General features: G+C 41.7%; 1 protein-coding gene across 2 annotated transcripts; it reads left to right on the plus strand.

Annotated features, from left to right (window-relative positions):
• Positions 1 to 203: 203 nt before the first annotated feature.
• Positions 204 to 9323, plus strand: Fam72a (family with sequence similarity 72 member A). Of its 2 annotated transcripts, XM_075987404.1 has the most exons (4): positions 204 to 1130; positions 2966 to 3043; positions 4654 to 4778; positions 9151 to 9320. In XM_075987404.1, the coding sequence occupies exons 1-4, from the start codon at positions 979 to 981 to the stop codon at positions 9243 to 9245; spliced, it is 450 nt and encodes a 149-aa protein (XP_075843519.1). In that variant the 5' UTR covers positions 204 to 978; the 3' UTR covers positions 9246 to 9320. The 2 variants fall into 2 exon arrangements, with proteins under 2 accessions (XP_075843519.1, XP_075843520.1); XM_075987405.1 differs by lacking the exon at positions 4654 to 4778 and having other exon boundaries at positions 9151 to 9323.
• Positions 9324 to 12133: the final 2810 nt, after the last annotated feature.

Here is a 12133-nt window from a genome sequence, read left to right on the forward strand (position 1 = left end):
AGAATCCCGGGGCGTGTCTTCCAAGTTCACAGGGGAAGGAGGGTGAACCCAAGCAGATGCTGGCCAATGAGCTTAGAGGCCGAGCCAAGCTGGACCAATCAGAGAGCCGGTCTGACCTCGGCACCGTTACTGGGGAGAGGCCTCTGCGCTCACGTCAGGAGGAGGCCCCCGGCCTTCCAATGTGGGACTGAGGCGAAGTCTAGTCCTCCCAATCCGTGCTCGGCGCAGGCAATTCAAACTGACAGCGTGTTAGAAAAAGCAGAGAAAGCGGAAGAAAGTGCAGAGCCCGGCGTGTTCGGTGACTGACTCCAGCGCGGACTGAGCCTCTGCGGCGGCCTCTCCCCAACCGCATTCGACACCCCTGCTCGCTCCGGAGCGGCCGCTGTGGGAGAGACCTTCAGGGTGGCAAGTGCTCGAGCTGAGGGAGCGAGGACGCCGAGAGCCGTGGGAGCAAGGGAGGGGGCCCGCGGCCGAGCCAGGAGAAGGGACGCGGGGCAGGACCGGAGCGGCGTGGAAGGAAAGGGCTGAGGGGCCTGGAACCCTGCGAGGAGGCCTTGGAGCGCTCTGCGGGCGGGGCTCGCGCTGGGAGTGGTCCGCGGGGCGAGGCTTTGAAGGGAAGCGCCCGCCCGCCGGGAACCGGGAATCGCTGGATTCGGGGGCGGGAGCCGAAGAGCAGAGGACCTTTGGAGACCACAGAAAGTGAAAGCCGGTTTAAAGTTTCCCTTCCACCCTACTTGTCTCTCCCCACCTCCAATTCCATTCCCTTCTTCCCTCCCCGCTAAGTCAAAAGGAACTAAAATTTGCTCTTCCCACCCAATAAATACTAATTTTACTTTTCCATCAGGAAAACAGAACTGTCTTCCTGATTTTAGAGCTTTAGAGAACTCAAAGCCCCCCGACTTGGTTGTTAGCCTCGGGGAATCAAAGTTCGATTTCCCCCTTTTTCAAATTTCTGTACCTCGTTCTACGTGGGACGCTATGTCTACCAACAGCTGCACTTTCAAGGACCGTTGCGTGTCCATCCTGTGTTGCAAATTCTGTAAACAGGTGCTCAGCTCTAGGGGGATGAAGGCTGTGTTGCTGGCCAACACTGACATAGACCTTTACTCTACAGACATCCCTCCTACCGAGTAAGTCCGGCGGGCAGCCCTTTAGCTAACTGGGCAGTAGATGGCAGGGATCCCTGGGAGTCAAGGTTATCATTTGGTGTTCCAGCCACTCAACAGTGTGATGATTCCCTTGGAGTTTATCTAAGTGGGCAGACTGTCTGGACGATGTCTGTGGTTTACCCATAGTGGTCAGTACTGAGGTCATGTTTCCAGGCACTTACAGTCACGTGACCGTACATCCCTTAAGATGGCTCTGAGGCTCAGTGCCTTATCCAAACACCGTTCTCACGGAAGCAAGTCTTTTACAGTCATTTGGAAAGAAGTGGGTAATCATTCAAAGTGAGATGCGTGATTAATAATGATAGTAAATTTGAACGTTTTAAAATTCAGGCAAGTAAAGTTATATATAGCCTGTTCACCCCTTGAAGTCTTTTATGAATTGGCTTATGTGTAGTCATTCATCACAAAAATAAATGGAATAATATTTTGTGTGTGTGCACTTGGTGTGGTGCCAAAAAAAAGCACTAGATGATAAAACCTTGGAACCTAATGTCCCAAAGGTTCTATAATCCATGTGTTGTTTTAGTTAAATATGCTCACACACAAATTTGAAATATTCTTCCATCTTTATAATAGCTGTGGTCATAAGGACACCTCGGGTGAGATGTTACGTGTTAGGGTCTAGCATAAGCTCTGGTCTTTTTCATTGCTATTTTCTTTGCTGGAGTTATAATGGATTCATCTAATGTGTGTGGATCAGTGAATGCATTGTTCTTTAAGATTTATCTTACTTTTTTTCCGTTATCTTAAGAGTGTGTGTGTTTGAGGAGGGGTGGATTCATGCACAGGTGCCCTCAGAGACTGGAGGTGTAAGATCCCCCGGAGAGGGCAGTTATAAGTTGCATGATGTGGGTCCTGGGAACTGAACCCCAGTTCTCTGCAGGAGCAGTACATTCTCCTAAACACTGAACCATTTCTCCAGCTCTTGCATAGTGATTTTCAGTAAATAATCTGTCAACTGTTTATAGTGAGCACAAATATTACCCAAACTTCTAAAACTGTACTATACTTATATTTTAGAGGCTAGTTCAGCTCTGGATTTATGAAATTTATGACAACTACAATTAAAAGAGCCTTTGGTGGTGAGGCTGTGGGAAATCAGGACCCTTACATACTGCAGGAATGTGAAATGATAAAGCCACTATAAAAAATAATTTGGTGGTTCTTGAGCTATTAACACAGAATCACAGAATTACCATATAATATAGTAATTACACTTATAGGTATATATCCAAAGAATTCAGAGCAGCATCTTATATTCACAACTGATAACTATGAGATAGCTAAGAGATAGACACAGTCTAAATCTCCATTGACTCATTTAGTAAGTGGATACCTAGAAGGTTGCCTTAAAGGAAAGAAATCCTGTCACATGTCACAATGGAGATGAGCCTTGAGTACGTTATGCAAAGTGAAATACACCAGTACCAACCGATAAACACTGTGACTGCTTATATGACATATCTGAAGGAGAACATTGATAGCTGGGGGTGGATGGAGGGGAAATAGAGAGTTGATATATAATAAGTATAGTTTCCATTTTGCAAAATGAAGATGGTCTGAAGTGTCCCAAGACAATGTGGCCATATTCATTTTTAAACTGTACATTTTAAAAAGTGAGATGGAGTCCTGGGAATATAGCTCAAAGGTCAGGCAATGTGCCTAGCATTTGTAAGGTCCTGAGTTCCATCCCAAGTGACACACACACAATTTTTTAGAGGGAACGTATGGCAAATTTTTATATTTTTACAGAGTTCAAACCTGTATATTTGACTGTAAACTTTGTTCTCCTCCAGCACCGTGGATTTCATTGGAAGATGCTATTTCACTGGAATCTGCAGCTGCAAACTGAAGGACATCGCGTGTTTAAAATGGTAATTTGTGGCGTTGTTGTAGACAGTCTGAGTTTCAAAGGTAGATACTGACACCAAAACCCACAGAAGATTCTGTGGGCTACACTGACCATTGATATAACCCAGACAGTGAGCCACTGAAAGAACATTTGTTCCTTAGAGCTATTTTTAATTACATTTATTCATTTACCTATTTATTTATGTGCATGGGTATGTGTGTATAGCATATGTGTGCCCTGGCACGTGTGGAGGTCAGAAGACAATCTGTGAGAATTGGTTCTCTCCTTCTACCATTGGAGACCCAGGGATTGAACTCGACCTCAAGATCTGAGGCTTAGAAGCAAGTGCTTTTACCCACCAAGCCGTCTTGCCAGTCCCGGAATTATTGTTTTAAAAGAATCTTTGTGATAGTTTTCAAATAAGAGTTGTAGTTTTTCAAAGTGCATTCGCAAATATCTGCTCCCAATAAACCTGTGTAATCTAAGAGGTAGCAATGGGATTTACATTCATAAAAATCAGAGAGCAGAGGAGGTGGCTCCACCAGTCAAGGACTTGCAGCAGACATAGGAGGCTCTGAACTTGAGCTGGATGGGGAAGCATGCACTTGCAATCCCAGCTCTGGACGGGTAGTATGCACTGGAGCTCCCAGCTGGAGTCAGGAGGATCTGTGGAGTTCCCTCACCAGCCAGCCTAGTCTAACTAACAAGCCTCAGATTTCTGTACTTGGTGTACAGAGCTATCATTAGAGATTTCACCATCAAGGTATAAACAACTCGTGGTGCCATTTTTTAAAAAAAGAAAAAGCCAGGCACTGGTGGCACACACCTTTAATTCCAGCACTTGAGAGGCCGAGGCAGTCAGATCTCTGTGAGTTCAAGGCCAGCCTGGTCTACAGAGCGAGTTCCAGGATAGCCAAAGCTACACAGAGAAACCCTGTCTCGAAAAACCAAAAAAAAAAAAAAGAAGAAGGAACAAAACAATCCCTGTTTGTTCACTGAAGTTAGCATGAAACTCATGAAAAGAAAATGGGAGAATGAAGAACTTGGTGATCTGCTGAAGACAAACCATTTTCAATTTCAACTCTCTAGGGGCTGGAGATTTGTTTCGTTTCTGAATTCCTCCAAAATGGGAGTTGCCGTCTTATGTCTTATGTTTAGTTTAGAGGACCCCTCCCTCACCCACCTCCCGCTTTGTTGAACAATTTTAAGAGCTTGGACCTATAAAAACTTACCTTGTTATAGTCCTGAAGCTAGCAAAATCCTTCACCCATAGATCTCAGTTTATTTAATACATTTTCTCTGTATCAGTCTTTAGTACTTTCCATAACAAATCACATCCCAAGAGAGTATGAATAAAATAATCTGAGCAAAGAAATGCACAAATAAATTAGTACTGTCTCGCTTACAGACTATGTAGGTCTGTGAGTACTGTCTGAGTAAGTATTGTCTCGCTTACAGACTGTAGGCCTGTGAGTACTGTCTGAGTAAGCTCCCTTCTCATTGCCAGCAACAGGCCACTTAGAGGAGAGGACTGACCCTTACATAGCCTGTTTACATTAGCAGACAGATGCCTCTGTGAGCCAGGTATTTACCTGCTACCAATATTATCTAACAATTGCTTTTTTTTTTAAGTGGGAACATTGTAGGCTATCATGTGATTGTTCCATGTAGTTCCTGCCTTCTTTCCTGCAACAATGGACACTTCTGGATGTTTCACAGCCAGGCGGTTTATGGTGTTAACAGACTAGACTCCACTGGTAAGAAACAATCGATGTATACATTCCTTGTAACATATCTGTCAGTACTTGAGGGGAACCCCTGAAACCTTCACAGTTAGAGTGAAATCTGGGATCATCAAAAGCAAAACATTGGTCCACTTTTCCCCCACGTTCAGTTATGAAACTATCAGCCAAAACTCATCACCACTGATCGCTGAATTGAGAGAAGGCTTCAGACTTATCTCAATGGCTTAGGCTTTGTTGTTGTCTTTTTGAGACAGTCACAAGTAGCCCAGTCTGGCTCAGTCCTCCTGCCTTAGCCTCCAAAATGATTATAGGTAGTCCTACCTTACTTGGCATATTGGTCTTTTTAAACTAGCATTTTATTGCTGTGAAGTAGTACCATAATACATATCCTGATTACAGAGAGCTTTTGATGACAGTATATGGATAGTGAAAGGTGTGTATACATGCACACATATGTGTAAAGAAAGGAGGAAGGGGCCCGCCAGAGCAGTGACAAATGGGAAGGAAACTGAGTAGCCTCTATTTGACAGTTCTTCAAGATAAATATATTTCAGGGGATGGAGGGATAGCTCAGTGGTTGAGAGCCTTGCTGCTCTTGCAGAGGACCAAGGTTTGGTTCTCAGCATCCATATTAGCATCTCATAACAGTCTGTAATTGCAGTTCCAGATAATCTAATGCCCTCTTCTCATGTCCACAGGCTCCTGCATACTGTGGTGTGCATACAGACGAGTAGACAAGCATGCATACACATAAAAAAGTTAATAAATTTTATACTATATATAAACATATATTAATAAGTTACAGTAGAATTCTAGTCTGTAACCGCGTAAACGAATGCAGATTGTAAAAATATATATATCTATAGCGGAGACCAGGAAAGCAGAAGCGATGGCTGGGAGCACGCTCGCCAAATTTATAGGCAGACATTAGCCTGAGGCAAACACGCCCCCCAAGGGGCGGGACTTATCCCTACACTAGTCAAAGAAAATATTAAGACCAATATTTTACATTAATTAAGTTAGTAAAGAAAATGTACTGGAGCCTAGAGAGACAGTTTAGTGGGTAAGAGCTGCACACGGCTAAAGGCTTGCGTTTGGACCCCCAGTACCCATGAAAAAGCCGGGCATGACTGACTGTACCTATAACCCCCTTTACTAGGGGACAGAAACAGGACCTCCCTGACAATCAATCTAGCCAAAATAGCAAGCTTCAAGTTCAGTGAGAGACTGTCTCAAAGGTATAAGTAGAGAGTAACACAGCAGAACACCAGTACCCTCCTCTGACCTTTGCACACATACATGTGTGCACACACATATAGAAGGAAGAAGGAAAAAGAAAGTATATTATAGATTTTTAACATCTTTATTTTTTATTTACAGTGTAGGGTGTGTATGTGTGTGAAAGAGAGAGATTTGCTATGGTAGACCAAGAGATCATGAATTGCAAGCTAGGTTGTCAAGGGTTTTAAACTTTCCAATTATGCTTGTGGGGTTTTTTTGTTTGTTTTTTGTTTGTTTGTTTTTGTTTTTGTTTTTTGGCCTGGGATTCAACAGTAGCTCTTAGTCCATCACTTCGACCTTTTAATTTAAAACTATAGCTGTTAAGATGGTCATTTTCAAGCAAGGACTCCTCAAACTCCCCAAGTAAAATATAGGCTCCTAATTTAAGCTTTACACTTTATATTTGTGTCGCCCATGGGACACATTAAAGAAAGTTTCTGCTTTGATTCTGCTTTTCCTGCTTCATAGGACTCAAAACACAGGGTGGAGATTTTTCAGTTTTGATTTACTTTAGAATATTGGTCAATTTTTCAAACATAAAAGACCAGCATTCTTTGATTTGCACTGACTCTAATCCATGAGAAACAGATGTAGACCGGATTTCCTTCCTCCTAGGCAAAGAGAGGAAGGTGGCTCTTCTGTCAGATCCAATCTCCTCATTTATTTGTTTCTCCTTTGAACCAATTGTGCTAAGTTGCTTCAGAGTTCCTGAGTACAGACTCCAAATATATCAAACTTCTCCTTTGTAACTCTATTACTATGATTTAAAGTAAGATTTGCTAGATACTTGTCAAAGGGAGATTTCCAACGGCTTTGGAACAGTCCTTGAGTCCCCTGAATAAGTTACACCAAAGGAATGGATGTACAAATCCTACATTCTAGAATGTTCTGTATGCAAGTTCTCTAAAAAGTCTGTGTTAGATTACACATAAAACCTAATTTCTCAGAGCTTTTCCAAATACACTTGGGAAATCTCAGCTCAGATTCCCTAGAATATCTCAAAGCTCTCCATTTACTTTTATGGACTCTAATTTTCACTTAGACTTTGTCTTAACAATTCCTTGCTGCCTGGTCAGCTCCTCTGCACGTGTTTCCAGAAGCAGATCACCATTTATTCTTGTGGTGGGGATTAGGAAATGATTTTCTTCCTAAGCAATTCAAGCATGAAACCATTATGGAGAAGAGCATGGTAGATATCTATGTATTCTATAACTTCAGATAAGAACTTCTTTCCTGATTTGATTGCAGTATCTCTTTCAAACAAGATAAACTTGTTTATTCCCACTGCTTCAACCATCTTCATGTCTCTTTGGTGCTGAGGTAAATTGGGCCCAGAAATGACAGGCTGTATTTTCAACACATTTTACAAGATTTAGGCAGAAGAGATGGCTCAGCAGGTAAAAGCATTTGCTGCAAAGTCTGATGAGCTGAGTTCAATCCCAGTGAGGGATGGAGACGGGAGAATTGCCTGGGAGTTCACATGCCAACATGGCTGAAATGTACAGCACAGTGTGCAGAAACATGGAATGCCTTGTCTCAGCCTGGTGTCCTGCATCCTCTGCTCCACTTGTGTGCCATAGCACTCAGAAATAAGGTGAATGATATAACTTAGAAAAATACATATAATTTAATACCATTCCATAAAAATTTTAGCCACTCAGAAATAAGATGAATGAGACAAATTCCAAGTATATGTTTGGTATAATGCCATTCTATAAATAATTTAGCCAGATATAGGGTACATGCTTGTAATCGCAACACTTGGAAGGTAGAAGTAGAAAATCAAGAGTCCAAGGCCATCCTCAGCTACATTAGTTAGAGGCTAGCCTAGGCTACATGAGGCTATCTTTAAAAAGCAAAACACAATAACAACAAAATTTTAGATAACACAAAGCAGTAATATCTGTTGTCTACAATTCTGTACACTTGTAGTAAAAATGCCGATAGTGGCAGAAACTATGGCCTCTGTCTCAGTGTGGAGTGGATACCCAGAGCTGCTGGCTCCTCCTTTGCTCATGCTACCAGCTAAGCAGCTTGAGGTTGTCTCATGACAGTTTTTTATTCTCCTAATTTAGTATTTTTAGTCATCTTATTATCCTCAGTGTGTTTGGTCTAGTTCTCTGCACCTGTGCTGGGTCTTTGAAATGGGACCTGATTATTCTCTGTCAGTGCTGTTTCAGATTATTGTTTGTTACAGTGACTCTGTAACCTAGTCCTAAAGTACAGCTCTACCTTGATGGCTTGTATGCTAGAGCCCACATACTTTAGGAGACACTTTTATAATTGACTGCTTTAACCCCAGTGTACCCGGGATTGAACCTAGGGTTTCACACTTCTTAGGCAAGGACTCCACAACTTGCTCTTCCCCTGAAGCCTCTTACTTTTCGAGACAGTGTCTTAGTAAGTTGTCCAAGATGGCCTTGAACTTGCAGTCATTCTGCCTTAGTCACCGCAGTAGCTGGGGTTATAGCCTGTGCCACCAGGCCCTTCCTGTCTTGATTAGAAGATTACATTAACAATTGTTCCATATAGTAAATGATTGAGAAATTTGCCCCTCACACCCCACAAAGAGGCACTCGATCTAAAAGAACCTTATGCAATCTCTATTCTTAAAATCATTGACTTATATATATTTGTTTTTGGTTTTTGAGACAGCTTTCACTGTGTAGCCCTGGCTGTCCTGGAACTCACTCTGTAGACCAGGCTGGCCTCGAGCTCAAGAGAGTCTCCTGCCTCTGTCTCCTGAGTGCTGGGATTAAAGGCATTTGCCGCCACCATCTGGCTAAAATATATTTTTTAAGTTATCAATGTAGGGTATGAATGGCATTGTGTAGCTGGAGGCAGGATTGGAGCAGATGGAACTCCAGAGTTCCTTCTGAGCTCTAAGAGTCTAACATTCAAGGTCTTGCTTAAGAGTCTAAAGAATGTTCATGTCATAGATGGATATTAGATGGTTTTATTTGTAAGACATCCTTCCCTGCTGTTATCTTCACTAGCGACACCATACTCTATACAAGAAGCTCGGCATGTAAAGTTTTATATGTCATGTCTGAACTGCAGTAGTCAGCCCTAAAGAACTAACTCTGTGGCCTCTTGTTTCCAGGTGTAAACTTCCTACTCTGGGGCAACTTGCCAGAGACAGAAGAATGTACAGATGAAGATGTGTTAGAAATTTCAGCAGAAGAGTATATCCGATGAATGAATTATGATTATGTGTAATGTTTTATAGTTTTTCTATTTAAAATATTTAATTGGTCAATTTTAACATTGCTAATAAAGATTTGCAAATGTTTTTTTTTTAAAAATGGAGCTTCTATTTTATTTGTGATTTCAAATTAATTACCTCAATTTAACTTAAGCCAGTTCTTTTCTTCTAAAAAAGCTGCTGCTTCTCCCCTGCCCCTCTGCCCAGGATTGGTATATTCTTGACTTCAAAAGGAAGTTTCACAAGTCACTCAGCTACCTTCCAAATAGAGTTTTCTACAATTTGATGCCAGATAATGTGATTCTATGTTCCTGAATAAGAATTCATACACACTCCTATATCAGCCACACAAAATATGCAACTGAATATAATAAAGATTTTTTTTTAAACAAAAAGAGCAGGCTGTCAGGTTTTCATGGGTACTGGTTATCATATGCTTTATTGGTAATGACTGCTTTAATATGGGAAATGGTGTTAGACACAAGTGTAGTAGGAGCTGCGGGCCTCTTTCCACAGTCCTGCTCCCGGCTGCTTGGCTAGCTTATGCCCTGAAATAACAACACACAAATTGTATTCATTTAAACACTACCTGGCCCATTAGCTCTAGCTTCTTACTGGCTAATTCTTACATCTTGATTACGCATTTCTATTAATGTGTGTAGCACCACAAGGTGCGCTTACCGGGAAGATTCTAGCCTACGTCCATCCTGGGTCGGAGCTTCCTCGCATCTGCCTCAGAGAGCAGCGGCCTGGCATCTGAGCTCACTTCCTCTTCCTCCCAGCATTCTGTTCTGTTTACTCCACCCACCTATGTTCTAACCCATCAGGGCCAAGCAGTTTCTTTATTAATTAACCAATGACCTTCCTCCATCACACAAGTTTGTCAGAAAATTATCAATGTATGCTGCTTAGCAGTGTTAATTATTTACATTCTTCTAAAGCCATTACAGATATTATGCCATGAAAGCCAGATAAAAATCAACTTTCATCTTTAAGTTATCCATTCTCTAGGGATTTTTCTGTGAATAACAAATTGTAGCTGAGTAGTCTAGGTCCAAAACTTACGATAGGAAACCCTGAAGCAGTGATTAGTTAGCCACCATACAGTATAAGAGTTCTCCCTCTTTTTGCATTGTTTTTGTTTTTGAGACATGGTCTCACTGTGTGGCTCTGGCTGGCCTGGAACTCACTACATAGACCAGGCAAGCCTCAGATTTATAATCTTTGAGTATTAATTTATAATACTCAGGTCTGGCATGCTCTTTAATCTTGTGCTGGAAAAAAGAAGATACTTCACTAGGCTTTAAAACAACAAAACAAAGTTCATAGCACATTATATATTTTTCAGTTAATGTATTCAGTTAAAGAAAAAGAGTTATAGGGGTTGAGAATTTAGCTCAGTGGTGGAATGCTTGCCTAGCATGCACAAAGCCCTGGGTTTGGTCCTCAGCTCCGGGGGGAAAAAAAGGTGTTGAATACTGGAGTTGAGAATGTTAAAAAATTCAAGGTTAACCTTCAATAGAATTCTTCTGTCCCCATTAATGCAGCTAAGGTCTTAACATGCTGTTTGACTTGGGTTCTCTATGAAGAGGCAGTACCAGACAGAGGCAGGCTGACTGAAATGAACACAAATATTCCCCTGCAGCTGGATAGCATTTCACATTACTCAGCGACTTTTCAATGACTCTTTTCTAGGAGAGCCTATTTTCGGTAGCAAATGAATTCATACATTTTTATATTGAGAAATATAATCATAATGCTTTCTTTTTAAAATGTTTTCCCCTTCAGTACTGGGGATTGAACCTGGGGCCTCAGGCTTACTAGGCAAGGGTTCTGTCATGGAACTACCACCTTTAAAATCAAAGCAAATTACATAGTCTGGGAAAACCAAAGCAGCATCACGTACGTGTGTAAATTAGCATTTGCTTTCTGATCCTGGCATACTTCATAGGTTTCAAATCATCTCTGTATTTGCTGTCTTTTAATATTCTACTCAACAATTTATATTATTCTCCTGTCGTGTGGGAAGAACTACACAATAATGTGCTCACAGTCGACTGGGGAGAACTCAGGTACTGGGGAGAGAGAGGCTCTAATTCCTGGCAGCAAGTGAGTTAACAGAGGCATGCTTAAAGTGCTGTGGCTCCAGAGACCAAGCACCGTCATCCCGAGTGATAGGAACAAGTGGGAGTTGAGAAATTCTCAAAGAAGAAATAATACTTGAGGCAGGCTTTGTGCACAGGAGTTTGCCAGCTGGGCTAAAAGTTTAGGGCGAAGAAATGGATGAGGGGATAAAATTATCTTGCTTACTTGGGAAATTATAAGTGGTCTCCATACCTTGTAAGGAACTATTAAGGATTACTCCCAGATAAAGCACGGAGTCATTGTCTAGTTTAGACTTCACCCAGAAGTTATTGAAGTTTTTGAACAAGGGAATAAAATGACCAGATTCAGGACGATGGTTCCTTTAAAGATTATCAGGTTTAGTTTTCTAATGTTCTTTCCTTGAGGGACTTGACTGTGAAAGTGATATTTACTTATCCTCTAAACCTACATACATCTCGAAGCTCCCTGAATCTATTGTCTTCAGAGAGCCCCTGGTCTGTAGAGCACTGCCTTCCCACCTCACCATTCCTGAAGTCCAAGGAAGGAGCAATGAGTCATCAGCTCATTTGCTGGGGATTTTTCTGCCACTTTATCTTTTCCTCAAACCAGTTTCTCAACCCCAGGCTCTGTTGAGGCATCTTGGGTGGGACCCAATCTTAAAGCTGTAATGTTTTCAAAATAACCCCTGGCTCTAAAAAAAATAAATAAATAAAAATAAAAAAATTAAAAAAAACAGGTCCTTAAATAATAGTGCTTTATGGAGATTAACCTATTA

This window comes from Microtus pennsylvanicus, chromosome 10 (genome assembly GCF_037038515.1).
Source record: "Microtus pennsylvanicus isolate mMicPen1 chromosome 10, mMicPen1.hap1, whole genome shotgun sequence".
Taxonomy (NCBI): Eukaryota; Metazoa; Chordata; class Mammalia; order Rodentia; family Cricetidae; genus Microtus; species Microtus pennsylvanicus.